Genomic DNA, 17,043 nt, shown 5'->3' with positions numbered 1-17,043 from the left:
CAGGCTTAAGTGATTTTCCTGCCTCAGCCTCCCGATTAGCTGGGATTACAGGCGCCCACCAAGGCGCTCGGCTAATTTTTGTATTTTTAATAGAGATGGCGTTTCACCATCTTGGCCAGGCTGGTCTCAAACTCCTAACCTCGTGATCCACCTGCCTCAGCCTCCCAAAGTGCTGTGATTACAGACCTGAGCCACTGAGCCTGCCCCCATTAATTTTACAAGCCTGTTTATTGATGTGAAAATTAATCCCAAGGTTTTCCAGGTTTTTCAAGGTTTTCTTGCCAGAGTATGTGAATACAAAATATCCTGTGGTATTCCTTTTCTCTTTTTTTGAGACATGGTCTTGCTCTGTCGCCCAGGCTAGAGTGCAGCGGTGCGATCTTGGCTCACTGCAACCTCCGCCTCCCAGGTTCAAGTGATTCTCATGCCTCAGACACCTGAGTAGCTGGGATTACAGGAGTGTGCCTCCACACTCAGCTTATTATATTTTTTTTTCCTTTTTTTTCTAGTAGCGACGAGGTTTCACCATATTGGCCAGGCTGGTCTCCAACTCCTGGCCTCAAGTGATCCGCCCACAGTGGCCTCCCAAAGTGCTGGGATTACATGCATGAGCTACCGTACCTGGCCTCCCATGGTATTTCTAAAAGTTGTACAATTATTTTAAAATAAATTAAACAATTTTGATATACATAATACTATTCTTTCCTTTAAAAGATAGTCAAGGTAACATCTAAAATATAAGTCAGGGAGTAATTTCTTTTTTATTTATTATTATACTTTAAGTTCTAGGGTACATGTGTACAACGTGCAGGTTTGTTACATATGTATACATGTGCCACGTTGGTGTGCTGCACCCATTAACTCGTCATTTACATTAGGTAGATCTCCTAATGCTGTCCCTCCCCTCTCCCCCTACCCCACAACAGGCCCCAGTGTGTGATGTTCCCCTTCCTGTGTCCAAGTGTTCTCATTGTTCAATTCCCACCTATGAGTGAGAACATGTGGTGTTTGGTTTTTTTCTCCTTGAGGTATTTTGCTGAGAATGATGGTTTCCAGCTTCATCCATGTCCCTACAAAGGACATGAACTCATCATTTTTTACGGCCGCATAGTATTCCACGGTGTATATGTGCCACATTTTCTTAATCCAGTCTATCATTGATGGACATCTGGGTTGGTTCCAAGTCTTTGCTATTGTGAATAGTGCCGCAATAAACATACGTGTGCATGTGTCTTTACAGCAGCATGATTTATAATCCTTTGGGTATTTACCCAGTAATGGGATGGCTGGGTCAAATGGTATTTCTAGTTCTAGATCCCTGAGGAATCGCCACACTGCCTTCCACAATTGTTGAACTAGTTTACAGTACCGCCAACAGTGTAAAAGTGTCCCGATTTCTCCATATCCTCTCCAGCACCTGTGGTTTCCTTTTTAATGATCGCCATTCTAACTGGGGTGAGATGGTATCTCATTGTGGTTTTGAGTTGCATTTCTCTGATGACCAGTGATGATGAGCATTTTTTCATGTGTCTGTTGGCTGCATAAATGTCTTCTTTTGAGAAGTGTCTGTTCATATCCTTCGCCCACTTGTTGATGGGGTTGTTTGTTTTTTTCTTGTAAATTTGTTTGAGTTCTTTGTAGATTCTGGATATTAGCCCTTTGTCAGAGGAGTAGATTGCAAAATTTTTCTCCCATTCTGTAGGTTGCCTGTTCACTCTGATGGCAGTTTCTTTTGCTGTGCAGAAGCTCTTTAGTTTAATTAGATCCCATTTCTCAATTTTGGCTTTTGTTGCCATTGCTTTTGGTGTTTCAGACATGAAGTCCTTGCCCATGCCTATGACTTCAATGGTATTGCCTAGATTTTCTTCTAGGGTTTTTATGGTTTAGGTCTAACATTTGTCTTTAATCCATCTTGAATTAATTTTTGTGTAAGGTGCAAGGAAGGGATCCAGCTTCAGCTTTCTACATATGGCTAGCCAGTATTCCCAGCACCATTTGTTAAACTGGGAATCCTTTCACCATTTCTTGTTTTTGACAGGATCCCACAGAAATACAAACTACCATCAGAGAATACTATGAACACCTCTATGCATATGCAAATAAACTAGAAAATCTAGAAGAAACAGATAAATTCCTCGACACACACACCCTCCCAAGACTAATCCAGGAAGAAGTTGAATCCCTGAATAGACCAATAACAGGCTCTGAAATTGAGGCAATAATTAATAGTCTACCAACCAAAAAAAGTGCAGGGCCAGATGGATTCACAGCTGAATTCTACCAGAGGTACAAGGAGGAGTTGGTACCATTCCTTCTGAAACTATTCCAATCGACAGAAAAAGAGGGAATCCTCCCTAACTCATTTTATGAGGCCAGCATCATTCTGATACCAAAGCCTGGCAGAGACACAACCAAAAAGAGAATTTTAGACCAATATCCCTGATGAACATCGATGCAAAAATCCTCAATAAAATACTGGCAAACCGAATCCAGCAACACGTCAAAAAGCTTATCCACTATGATCAAGTGGGCTTCATCCCTGGGATGCAAGGGTGGTTCAACATACGCAAATCAATAAACGTAATCCAGCATATAAACAGAACCAATGACAAAAATCACATGATTATCTCAATAGATACAGAAAAGGCCTTTGACAAAATTCAGCAGCCCTTCATGCTAAAAACTCTTATTAAATTAGGTATTGATGGGACATATCTCAAAATAGTAAGAGCTATTTATGACAAACCCACAGCCAATATCATACTGAATAGGCAAAAACTGGAAGCATTCTCTTCGAAGACTGGCACAAGACAGGGATGCCCTCTCTTACCACTCCTATTCAACATAGTGTTGGAAGTTCTGGCCAGGGCAATCAGGCATGAGAAAGAAAAAAAGGGTATTCAATTTGGAAAAGAGGAAGGCAAATGGTCCCTATTTGCAGATGACATGATTGTATATCTAGAAAACCCCATCGTCTCAGCCCAAAATCTCCTTAAGCTGATAAGCAACTTCAGCAAAGTCTCAGGATATAAAATCAATGTGCAAAAATCACAAGCATTCCTATACAAAAATAAAGACAAGCAGAGAGCCAAATCATGAGTGAACTCCCATTCACAACTGCTTCAAGAGAATAAAATACCTAGGAATCGAATTTACAAGGGATGTGAAGGACCTCTTCAAGGAGAACTACAAACCACTGCTCAACAAAATGAAAGAGAATACAAATGAAAGGAAGAACATTCCATGCTCATGGATAGGAAGAATCAATATTATGAAAATGGCCATACTGCCCAAGGTAATTTATAGATTCAATGCCATCCCCATCAAGCTACCAATGACTTTCTTCACAGAATTGGAAAAAACTACTTTAAAGTTCATATGGAACCAAAAAAAGAGCCCACATTGCCAAGTCAATCCTAAGCCAAAAGAACAAAGCTGGAGGCATCACGCTACCTGACTTCAAACTATACTACAAGGCTACGGTAACCAAAACAGCATGGTACTGGTACCAAAATAGAGAGACAGACCAAAGGAACAGAACAGAGCCCTCAGAAATAACACCACACACCTACAACTATCTGATCTTTGTCAGGGAGTAATTTCTTAAGGAAAAGTATGTACCAGATTTTGGGTTAGGAAACCCAATTCAAAATTTCTTTTTATTATTTAAACATTGCACATAATGATACTCTTCCCTCTCTTTTTCCCCACAGCAGAGGCAAACTTGCAAATGTTTTCCAAATACAATATGCCTAAAAAAAGAAAAGGAAAACCTGAAGGCATCTGTTACAGATATATGTTGGGAAGGCAGACCTGAATATCTATTAAACTGCTGTATGTCTTTGCTCATTTTTTCCAGATTAGGTAGATGTTGTCAATTTGCCAGCAAATTTCACTGCATTCAGTGTCATTATCTACTCAAGGAATTGTGTGGTATTGCACAAAGGAAAAAATATCACCCCAATCAAATTTATTTTAATGTGCAAAATTCATTTAAGCTTAAAAACAAATTACTAGTAAAACTGTAGAAAATGGCATTCTTTGGGGGTGGCCTTAAACAGATGTTACTGTTGGTACTGGTGATTTATATATAAATATACAATATACAATACTTTCCTTCATTATTTTAAATGCAAACATGAACTTGAAACAAATTACCTTGCTTCTGTTCACAGTTCACAGCACAGCCTAAGATGAGCTGAAGCATCCTTCCAAGCTCTGCTGCATCAGAATGCTCCCCAATAAGGTTGACATCAGGAAGGGTAAAGTCATTAATTTGCTGTCCTAAAATCTGAATGGAGATAAAAGGATTATAATTGCATTGACATTTATATGATCAAAAAAAAAAAAAAAAAAAACTTGATCGAGGTTAGTTTGTTTTACCAGAAACTCATTGCCAAGGACAGAATGATTACGTTCCATTTCACTCCCAATTTCTATTTTTACCTACCATACCCTAAATTATAACTATCTTGAGTTACAGCAACTTAGTTCCTAGTCTGGTATGTGGCATGTACATCGAGATAAAAAACAAAACAAAACTGAGTACTCCAAGAAGAAAGGTGTGTATATTCTTTGAAGAAGTAGACCTAGAGAGGTTAAGAACTAGGGGGAACCAGAAAGACCTGAGATTAAATATAAATTCATGTCCCCAACAGTAAGATTCTTACTAGTCACCTTCACTCCATTTGATTGCCAAAACACTGGCAGCAAAATACGTATGTCAGGGAGGAGTATGAAGGATTTCTTTATAGGGAAATTGACTGTTCCCACATGAAATGATTCATATGCAGACAAATGGGCAGGTCTCTGCCTGACAATCCTACAGTGAAATGTACCACTCAAAAAGCACCCCCAACTCAGATTCCAATCAGTTTTCGATAGTGGTTTACTTTTAAATGTCAACAAACAACCAAGGACCATTAAAATATTTGAGACGTTTCCAACATCAAAAATAGACAAAAACAATGAAAGCAAACTCAGAGAAAAGCAAATAATGCAGCAAATGAAAGAAAATAAAATTTTAAACATCCTATAACTAGATGTACACACAGGTGGTAAAACTATCAACACAAACAAGAAAATAATTATTTAAAAACCTGGGAATCATGGTTTTCCCTGGATAGGAGGTGAAGAAAGAGGTTGTGATCAAGAGGTTGTGATCAAGAAGGTAAACACAAGCCCTGGTAGGTGCTGGTGACATTCAACTGACCTATGTCACATGGCTGCTCACTTCACAATTACCTTTAAAATGTACATGTACATACAGTACGCTTTTTTGAATGTATGTTTATTCTACACTGAAAAACTACTGGGGGTTTTGGAGGAGTGGGACTGGTATTTTATTTTTTCTTTCTTTTTTATTTTTTGAGACTGAGTTTTGCTCTTGTTGCTGGAGTGCAATGGCATGATCTCGGCTCACTGCAACCTCCCAGGTTCAAGTGATTCTCCTGCCTCAGCCTCCCGAGAAGCTGGGGTTACAGGCGTGTGCCACCACACCCAGCTAATTTTGTATTTTTAGTAGAGATGCGATTTCACCATGTAGGTCAGGCTGGTCTCAAACTCCTGACTTCAAGTAATCCACCTGCCTGGCCTCCCAAAGTGCTGAGATTACAGGCGTGAGCCATTGCACCTGCCCAAGGGATTGGTATTTTAGATGGATGGTCAAAGAAGCCCTCTATGCTAAGTTTAAAACTGAGCAGAATCCTGGAATGAAGAGGCAGACCATATAGTTATAGGTGGGGGGATGCAAGACAGAGGTTACGACGGGCAGAGTTGTGAGGTAGCAGTGCACTTGATAAACTCCAATAACAGTAAGGTCAGTGTGGCTGGGGAAGGGGTAGAAGACAAGGTCCAGGGGTCAGGATGGGGAGGCATGTCACTTAGGTCCTCAGAAGTTACGTCAAGAATGTGGGTTTTATTCTAAATAATAAGGAAAACAAATTGAATTAAATGAATAGAAATATACCACCAATCAGATTAAATTAAATTTTTTTCCTTGAATACAAAAATCAGTTCCTAAAAGGATAGAAAAGAAATTGCTGGCCAGACACGGTGGCTCACGTCTTATTTTTTTTGTTTTTTGAGACACAGTATTGATCTGTCGCCCAGGCTGGAGTGCAGTGGCGCAATCTTGGCTCACTGTAACCCCTGCCTCCCGGGTTCATGCCATTCTCCTGCCTCAGCCGCTCGAGCAGCTGGGACTACAGGCACCTACCACCACGCCTAGCTAATTTTTTTTTTTTTTTTTTGTATTTTTAGTAGAGACGGGGTTTCACTGTGTTAGCCAGCATGGTCTTAATCTCCTGACCTCGTGATCCGCCCACCTCGGCCTCCCAGAGTGCTGGGATTACAGGTGTGAGCCACTGTGCCCAGCTGGCTCACGCCTTTAATCCCAGCACTCTGGGAGGCCGGGGCGGGTGGATCACCTGAGGTCAGGAGTTCGAGGCCAGCCTGACCAATATGGTAAAATCCCGTCTCTACTAAAAATACAAAAATTAGTTGGGTGCGGTGGCAGGTGACTGTGGTCCCAGCTACTCGTGAGGCTGAGACAGGAGAATTGCTTGAACCTGGGAGGTGGAGGTTGCAGTGAGCCGAGATCGTGCCACTGCACTCACTCCAGCCTGGGTGACAAAGCAAGACTCCATCTCAAAAATAAATAAATAAATAAATAAATAAAATAAACAAAATGAAAAGACCAAACCTATGTTTGATTGGTATACCTAAAACTGACAGGGAGAATGGAATCAAGTTGGAAAACACTCTTCAGGATATTATCTAGAACTTCCCCAACCTAGCAAGACAGGCCAACATTCAAATTCAGGAAATACAGAGAATGCCACAAAGATATTCCTCAAGAATAGCAACCCCAAGACACATAATCGTCAGATTCACCAAGGTTGAAATGAAGAAAAAAATGTTAAGGGCGTCCAGAGATAAAGGTCAGATTGCCCACACAGGGAAGCCCATCAGACTAACAGCAGATCTCTCTGCAGAAACCCTACAAGCCAGATGAGAGTGGGGACCAATATTCAACATTCTTAAAGAAAATAATTTTCAACCCATAATTTCATACCCAGACAAACTAAGCTTCATAAGCGAAAGAGAAATAAAATCCTTTACAGACAAGCATATGCTGAGAGATTTTGTCACCACCAGGCCTGTCTTACAAGAGACCCTGAAGGAAGCACTAAATACGGCAAGGAAAAACTGGTACCAGCCATTGCAAAAAACATACCAAATTGTAAAGACCATTGACACTATGAAGAAACTGCATCAACTAACGGGCAAAATAACCACTAGCATCATAATGACAGGATCAAATTCACACATAACAATATTAACCTTAAACGTAAATGGGCTAAATGCCCCAATTTAAAGGCACAGACTAGCAAACTGGATAAAGAGTCAAGACCCATCAGTGTGCTGTATTCAGGAAACTCATCTCACATGCAAAGACACATATAGTCACAAAACACAGGGATGGAGGAAGATTTACCAAGCAAATGGAAAGCAAAAAAAAAGCAGGGCTTGCAATCCTAGTCTCTGATAAAACAGACTTTAAACCATCAAAGATCAAAAGAGACAAAAAAGGCCATTATATGATGGTAAACAGATCAATTCAACAAGAAGAGCTAACTATCCTAAATATATATGCAGCCAATAAAGGAGCACCCAGATTCATGAAGCAAGTCCTTAGAGGCCTACAAAGAGACTTAGACTCCCACACAACAATAGTGGGAGACTTTAACACCCCACTGTCAATATTAGACAGATCAACAAGACAGAAAATTAACAAGGATATTCAGGACTTGAACTCAGCTCTGGACCAAGCAGACCTAATAGACATCTACAGAACTCTCCACCCCATATCAACAGAATATACATTCCTCTCAGTACCACATTACACTTATTCTAAAACTGACCACATAATTGGAAGTAAAACACTCTTCAGCAAATGCAAAAGAATGACAATCGTAACAAACAGTTTCTCAGACCACAGTGCAATCAGATTAGAACTGAGGATTAAGAAACTCACTCAAAACTGTACAACTACATGGAAACTGAACAACCTGCTCCTGAATGACTACTGGGTACATAACGAAATTAAGGAAGAAATAAGTAAGTTCTTTGAAACCAATGAGAACAAACATACAATGTACCAGAATCTCTGGGACACAGCTAAAGCAGTGTTTAGAGGAAAACTTACAGCACTAAATGCCCACAGGAGAAAGCAGGAAAAATCTAAAATCGACACCCTAACATCACAATTAAAAGAACTAGAGAAGCAAGAGCAAACAAATTCAAAAGTTAGCAGAAGACAAGAAATAACTAAGATCAGAGCAGAACTGAAGGAGACAAGACACGAAAAACTCTTCAAAAAAAAAAAATCAATGAATCCAGGAGCTGGTTGCTTTTTTAATGATTAACAAAATAGACCACTAGCCAGACTAATGAAGAAAAGAGAGAAGAATCAAATAGACGCAACAAAAAATGATAAACAAGATATCACCACTGATCCCACAGAAATACAAACTACCATCAGAGAATACTGTAAACACCTCTATGCAAATAAACTAGAAAATCTGGAAGAAATGGATAAATTCCTAGACACATACATCCTCCCAAGACTAAACCAGGAAAGAAGTCAAATCCCTGAATACACCAATGACAAGTTCTGAAATTAAGGCAGTAATTAACACCTTACCAACCAAAAAAAGCCCAGGACCAGACGGATTCACAGCCAAATTTCACCAGAGGTACAAAGAGGAGCTGGTACCATTCCTTCTGAAACTATTCCAAACAACAGAAAAAGAGGTACTCCTCCCTAACTCATTTTATGAGGCCAGCATCATCCTGATACCAAAACCTGACAGAGACACAACAAAAAATGAAAATTTCAGGCCAATATCCCTGATCAACATCAATGCAAAAATCCTCAGTAAAATACTGACCATCTGAATCCAGCAGCACATCAAAAAGCTTATCCATCACCATCAAGTCGGCTTCATCCCTGGGATGTAAGGCTGGTTCAACATACTCAAATCAGTAAATGTAATACATCACATAAATAGAACCAATGACAAAAACCGTACGATTATCTCAATAGATGCAGAAAAGGCCTTCAATAAAATTCAACATCCCTTCATGATAAAAACTCTCAATAAACTAGGTATTGATGGAATGTATCTCAAAATATTAACAGCTATTTATGACAAACCCACAGCCAGTATCATACTGAATGGGCAAAAGCTGGAAGCACTGCCTTAGAAAACCGGCACAAGACAAGGATGTCCTCTCTCACCACTCCTATTCAATATAGTGTTGGAAGTTCTGGCCAGGGCAATCAGGCAAGAGAAAGAAATAAAGGATATTCAAATAGGAAGAGAGGAAGTCAAATTGTCTCTGTTTGCAGATGACATGACTGTATATTTAGAAAATCCCATTGTCTCAGCCCAAAATCTCAAGCTGATAAGCAACTTCAGCAAAGTCTCAGGATACAAAAATCAATGTGCAAAAATCAAAAGCATCCCTATATACCAGTAACAGACAGAGAGCCAAATCATGAGTGAACTCCCATTCACAATTGCTACTAAGAGAATAAAATACCTAGGAATACACAACTAACAAGTGATGTGAAGGACCTCTTCAAGAAGAACTACAAACCACTGCTCAAGGAATTAAGAGAGGACACAAACAAATGAACAAACATTCCATGCTCATGAATAGGAAGAATCAATATTGTGAAAATGGCCATCCTGCCCAAAGCATTTTATAGATTCAATGGTATCCCCATACAGCTACCACTAACTTTCTTCAAATAATTAGAAAAAACTACTTTAAATTTCATATGGAACCAAAAATGAGCCAGTATAGCCAAGACAATCCTAAGCAAAAATAACAAAGTTGGAGGCATCAAAATACTTGACTTCAAACTATACTACAAGGCTACAGTAACCAAAACAGCATGGTACTGGTACCAAAACAGATATACAGACCAATGGAAGAGAACAGAGGCCTCAGAAATAACGCCACACATTTACAACCATCTGATCTTTGACAAACCTGACAAAAACAAGCAATGGGAAAAGGATTCCCTATTTAATAAATGGTGCTGGGAAAACTGGCTAGCCATATGCAGAAAACTGAAACTGGATCCCTTCCTTACATCTTATACAAAAATTAACTCATGATGGATTAAAGACTTAAAGGTAAGACCTAAAACCATAAAAACCCTAGAAGAAAATCTAGGCAATACCATTCAGGACATAGGCATGGGCAAAAACTTCATGACTAAAACACCAAAAGCAACTGCAACAAAAGCCAAAACTGACAAATGGGATGTAAGTGAACTTAGATGGGATCTAAAGAGCTTCTGCACAGCAAAAGAAACTATCATCAGAGTGAAAAGGCAACCTACAGAATGGGAGAAAATTTTTGTAATCTATCCATCTGACAAAGGGCTAATATCCAGAATCTACAAGGAACTTAAACAAATTTACAAGAAAAAAACAACCCCATCAAAAAGTGGGCGAAGGATATGAACAGACACTTCGCAAAAGAAGACATTTACATGGCCAATAAAGATATGAAAAATAGCTCATCATCATTGGTCATTAGAGAAATGCAACTCAAAACCACAATGAGATACCATCTCACACCAGTTAGAATGGTGATCATAAAAAGTAAGGAAACAACAGATGCTAGAGAGGATGTGGAGAAATAGGAATGCTTTTACACTGTTGGTGGGAGTGTACATTAGTTCAACCATTGTGGAAGACAGTGTGGCGATTCCTCAAGGATCTAGAATCAGAAATACCATTTGACCCAGCAATCCCATTACTGGGTATATATCCAAAGGATTATAAATCTATCTACTATAAAGACACATGCACACATATGTTTATTGCAGCACTATTCACAATAGCAAAGATTTGGAACCAATCCAAATGCCCATCAATGATAGACTGGATAAAGAAAATGTGGCATATATACACCATGGAATACTATGCAGCCATAAAAAAGGATGAGTTCATGTCCTTTGCAGGGACATGGATGAAGCTCAGAAACCATCATTGTGAGCAAACTATCACAAGAACAGAAAACCAAACACTGCATGTTCTCACTCATGGGTGGGAACTGAACGGTGAGAACACATGGACACAGGGAGGGAACATAACCCACTGGGGGCTGTTGCGGGGTGGGGGGCTGGAGGAGGGATAGCATTAGGAGAAATACCTAATACAGATGACGGGTTGATGAGTGTAGCAAACCACCATGGCACGTGTATAGCTATGTAACAAACCTGCACATTCTGCACATGTATCTCAGAACTTAAAGTATAATAATTTTTTAAAAAATAGAAGTAAAAAATATCTTCTATGATTAATATTCTTATAGAGATAAGAGACACTATATATTCATAAAGCAAGAACAGGATATAAAAGTTATATTCAGAAAACAAAAAGTGCTCTTGCAAATTAAAAATATGATAGCAGAAATGAAAAATTCAACAGGCAAGCTAGAACAAGGTGTACAATCATCTCAGTAAGTAGAGCAAAAACACAAGAGAGAAAAAAGGAGAGACAGGGTTAGATAATTAAAGGATTAACCCAGGAGGTTCAATAGCTAAATAGTTCAGAAAGAGGATAGAGAAATTAAAGAAAAATAAAGTAGTAAAATAACTAACTAACTAACTAAACAAATAAATGAGATAAAATAAATAATAATAAGAAAATTTCCTAAAACTAAAGCTAGTAGGCATTCAGACTTTAAGGGTGTGCTAAGTGCCAAGTACAATAAAACAAAAGAAAACAACAACAAAAAAACTCCTTCTCATACCAAAGCACAGCAGCATGAACATGGAGATAAAAAGGACCTAAAAGGTTCCAGAAAGTGAACAAGTTACGAACAGGGAGTGGGAGTCCACATGAGAGATGTCAGCAGCAGCATTGGAAGCCAGAGGGCATCGGCATGGAGCAATGATTTCAAAATACGGAGGAATGACTTCCAACCTGGAATTCCATATTCAACTCAACCACAGTATAAAGAGAACTAAGATTATTTTCAGATTTGTGGGGCTTAAAATAAGTATCTATCATGTATTTTTCTGAAGATGCCACCGGAAAATGGACTCTACCAAAACATGAAAGTAAACCAAGAAAAAGAAATACACAGAATTCAGCAAACAAAATAAGACAGGAGAAAGACAAAGGAATTCCCAGGAGGAGGGTGAAAGGTAATGACAGAACTATGAATATATTCTTCTTGTTTATCCTAGAGTGAATAATCTTACATTTTGCTGCAGAAATGTTAATATAATGGAATAATGGTGTAACCCCAGGCCCCACTGGGGTATTTACACAATATGTGGTGTATGCATCATGTTACCTTTCTAAAAATCTGAAAAACTCTGGATTCCAAAACGAATGTGGTCTAAAGGATTGGGATCTGAAATTGTGGACCTGCATATACATTTTTATAAACACATTTATGTATATTCACATAAAACTGGTATCATATGGCATATACAATCTCACACTTTTATCTTATTAAAGAATATTTATACATACGTATTTTCATGGCTGAATGGCATTTGTCCTACAAAATGTTTCATAATTTTCTTACTGTTAGACATTGGGTTATATTCAGTTTTTGCCTACTATGAAATAATGGTGAGGTGGATAGCCTAATGTAGATCTTGAAGACCAATTTCTAGAAATAGAACTATGATGTCAAAGAGGTATGCATCTGCAAAACGTTTAAATTTACAGGCAAGTACCTTCATCTAGTTTATGAAGTAGAACACACAAAATGAATTAGCAAATGCACAAATAAATATATAATTCAAATCACAGTAAGCAGTAAGAAGGAAAAGAACCTTGGGCTATGAGCATAAATGGGGAAACTGATACTGAATCATATAGGTACGGGCTCACTAAATGGCAGTGTAGGCTCAAATTAAGCAAACTGCAACTACACATACTAATTTTAGTTTTACTCATGCTCCAACTCTTCCTCCTAATCATGTAGTAATGAATATAATTAGGTTTCTAAAAGGGCATAAGTTCCAAAGACACCACACGATTTTCAGAGAGTGGATTTCTTCTTCCTCTCAGGCACGCTCAGGCTAGGTGATGCTATGTGGGGCTACAGGTAACACCAGCAGGCCTAGGACCCAAAAATGTCAGGGGGCTGGGTGAGGGGGAGGAAAAAAAGGAAAATTACAAGAGGGGAAGAGAAAGAGGTACACATGTGCCTCGGTTTCTTATGTATGAGGCGAGGATAATGGCTCGGACTTCCTCTGGGTGGCTTCCACTGAGCGAAAGAGTTGGCTCAGGATGACACTCCTGAAACAGCATCACTATCTTCAATGCCATACATTTTCTATTCTTTTTTATTGTAATACTTTTTATAAAACTACTTTTTTAATATATATAATAGGCGTGATGCTCAGAACAAAACCGATCACTTCTCCTAAGCCCAAAAGATCTAGTAAATGTAAGCACTTCTGGACGAAGGAAAAAAAAAAAAAAAACACTTTTTGTCAACACGTCTAATACCAACCCTATGTTCACACTTACATGTATCTTAAATATGTTTTTCTTGGAAATTAACATTTATTTGACGTGATTAGGAAACTCTGAGTGCCTGCAGTGTGATAGCACTGTCCTGAGGGCTGAGACGTACCAATGACTACATCAGGTCTGGGTCTGGCCTCATTTCATGGCTCTAAGAACATAATGGGGTGGCCAGGCACAGTGGCTCATGCCTGTAATCCCAGCACTTTGGGAGTCCAAGGTTGGTGAATCACAAGGTCAGGAGTTTGAGACCAGCCTGGTCAATATGGTGAAACCCTGTCTCTACCAAAAATACAAAAATTAGCTGGGCATGGTGGTGCATGCCTGTAGTCCCAGCTTCTCGGGAAGCTGAGGCAGGAGAATCACTTGAACCCAGGTAGCAGAGGTTGCAGTGAACCAAGATTGCGCTATCGCACTCTAGCCTGGGCGACACAGCAAGATTCTGTCAAAAAAAGAGAAGAGAAGGCCGGGTGCGGTGGCTCATGCCTGTAATCCCAGCACTCTGGAAGGCCAAGGCGGGCGGATTATGAGGTCAGGAATCGAGACCATCCTGGCTAACACGGTGAAACCCTGTCTCTACTAAAAATACAAAAAAATTAGCCTGGCGTGGTGGTGGGTGCCTGTAGTCCCAGCTACTTGGGAGGATGAGGCAGGAGAATGGCGGAGCTTGCAGTGAGCCAAGATGGCACCACTGCACTCCAGCCTGGGCGACAGTGTGAGACTCCGTCTCAAAAAAAAAAAAAAAAAAAGAGAAGAGTATAATGGGATGAGACAACCAAATAATAAACCAACAAATAAAGAGACTCCTGATATGGCCAGGATTAAAGGGAATAAACAGGGTGATGTGACTAAGTAAATGGGGCTGAGGGGTGAATGTGGCCCTGGCTGAGACAGCATATGCTCAGGGAAATTCTCTGTAAGGAGGTGACAGAAAGTTCAAATAAGCAAGAGCGAGAAATGCCAGGAGCTGAGGGAAGAACACTGCACATGGCAACAGCAGTGGGGCAAAGGCTAAGGAAGAAAAGGACTTGGCAGATTCCAGGCACAGAAGGAGAGGATGTGGCTCCAGTGCCTTAGATGAGGGAAAAGTAGTTAGGAAGTCGTTCATGGTAAGAATGTGGATGTGATTCTCAATGCAAGGAGAAACCACAGAGGACTTTAAGGAGACTGATGAGATCACCTTTGAATTTTTAAAAATTACACAACAGTGAAATCAGGGTCACCAGCAAGACTACTTTAGTAACCTAAGCAAGAGTGAATGATGGCTTGGCATAGTTGGTGGCCACACAGCTGAAGAAAGCTCTATTTTGAAGGTTTGACTAATGGGTCTTGCAGATGATATTAGAAGAAAGAAGGATTGTAGGAGGATTTCTAGGTTCTGGGGTTCAGTAATATGGTGAATGGTAGCGTCACTTACTGAGATGGGGAAGATCAGTGCTACGGGTATAAACATGGGTACTAAATGCAGGTAAGCTTGCGGGAAAACACAGTAGGGAAATAACTAGGGTATGGTATTGTGTCCATTTGGCATCTTTGATTGTGAAATTTAAAGTAAAACTAGTTATTTCCACTGCCTGATTTCTTCCCCAGCAATGACTATTCTGATGCAGACTCAGAGGACAAACTGAGTTCATCTAGGCGTGGGGGGTTTGCCAAGGAATAAAATGAAAGTAGACAATGGTGCATGAACTCTAAAACTATCTTCACAAGGAAGAAAAGACAGAATTAATAGATGACATAAAGTAAAATTTGACATTAATTAGTAATCATTTACAAACTACCCATAATACAGTGAAAAGGATCATCCATCTATTAACTGACTCACAGATGGTTGGTTGAACCATCATCCTATTATAGAAACTATAAAATGACGGACAAACTGATGATTAATTTTGAAAGCAATTTTTCCTTAACTTGAAACTATTATAAATTAAACTATCCTATAGTAATACTTCTAAGCAGAATGAGAAAAAAGTCTTTACCTCATGATTATAATCCAAGATTCCTTTTAAAATTTTCTTTAAATTGCTTATCTGTTTAAAGAGAGAGAAAACAACTGGGTAAAAGGCATGACAGATGAAAACATAATTTAACACAAAAAATTTCTGAGCCAACCAATCACTGCAGTTAATCATAAAGTAAATATTAAAAAATAAAATTCAAAGGCATATTTGAATTATTATCATCATCATCAAAAAGTACTCTTATGGCTTTATATAATCCAAGCGATTTATAAAACAAATTATGTTTCCAATTATGTAGAATTTTCAATGTTATGACCACACTGACAACAACTGGAGGGTAACTGAATGAGACTTAACAATCAGATTAAATTATTTAGGTTTTCTGTGGGTAAAGTAAAAATATGCCATCCTTAATGAAGACTTGAGTTCAGAGCTATTCTCCCCAGAAAAGTCAAACTGCATCTACATAGAAATTAACTTCTAAAGAGAGTATTAAGCAAAAATTATAGTAAAATCTCTTTAAAATAACCCATAAAGTATAATGTCTTTAAATTCTTCCCCTACCAGAAAAAACAAACAAACAAACTACTGTTTCTTCAGTTGATCATCAAACTAAATGTTTATGAGCCATGTTAGGTGAAGAATGGGCAGAATCACCTGCCCTATTTATTGTAAACTATAATTTTTTCTTTTTGTTTGACCCAACTCATACAGTTTTGTGTTAGGTTAAATGGGTATGTGATATAGCTCTATTGATTTTATTTTATTGATCTAGCTTTCCCTGGCTGGTGTCTGTAGTTGAGACATCCTAGAAAACAAGCTTGTAGGGACTGAGGCTTTCAAATAAGAACGTGAATCACAGCAACGTGATCCAGTACTTAATTAAAGGCATATTTATTTGAAAGGAAGAAAATAAATGGAAAACTTGCTTATTTATTTTTACAGGTCTCATAAAATTAACATGCTTAAATGTCTATAAAAATTTGTAGATATGGAAAACGCATAATATGCTTTATCTCTTTCATTCTAGGATGTTCATTTTCCCATATTTTTAATGTTTGAAATTAAAATGCCTTGAAAATCAACTGCCATTCATTTAAAATGGTAGGTTTTTAAATCACATCACAAAAAGCTATATCTTATCTTTATTTATTTATTTTTTGACACAGAGTCTCCCTCTGTTGCCCAGGCAGGCTAGAGTGCAATGGCGCGATCTCGGCTCACTGCAACCTCTGCCTCCCAGATTCAAGCAATTCTTGTGCCTCAGCCTTCTGAGTAGCTGGGATTACAGGCACATGCCACCACACCTGGCTAATTTTTGTATTTTTAGTAGAGATGGGGTTTCACCATGTTGGCCAGGCTGGTCTCGAACTTCTGACCTCAGGTGATTCACCCACCTTGGCCACCCAAAGTGTTGGGATTACAGGCGTGAGCCACCGTGCCCGGTCATATATCCTGTCTTTAATCAATGGCATCATAAAATTGAAGTATAGCATAAA

General features: G+C 38.9%; 1 protein-coding gene across 4 annotated transcripts in view; it reads right to left on the bottom strand.

The window, feature by feature from the left end:
* HOOK3 (hook microtubule tethering protein 3) overlaps nt 1-17,043 on the bottom strand; it is a 126,435-nt gene that overhangs the window by 75,497 nt on the left and 33,895 nt on the right. For all 4 annotated transcript variants that reach the window (XM_031669529.1, XM_031669528.1, XM_031669531.1 and 1 more), the window contains exons 4-5: nt 15,563-15,613; nt 4,159-4,291 (exon numbers count right to left, since the gene is read on the bottom strand). In XM_031669529.1, coding sequence (XP_031525389.1) covers nt 4,159-4,291; nt 15,563-15,613 — 184 coding nt within the window. The remainder of the gene's footprint in view (nt 1-4,158; nt 4,292-15,562; nt 15,614-17,043) is intronic.

Source organism: Papio anubis, chromosome 8 (assembly GCF_008728515.1).
Source record: "Papio anubis isolate 15944 chromosome 8, Panubis1.0, whole genome shotgun sequence".
NCBI classification, from domain to species: domain Eukaryota; kingdom Metazoa; phylum Chordata; class Mammalia; order Primates; family Cercopithecidae; genus Papio; species Papio anubis.
This window is presented reverse-complemented; position numbering and strand designations above follow the sequence as displayed.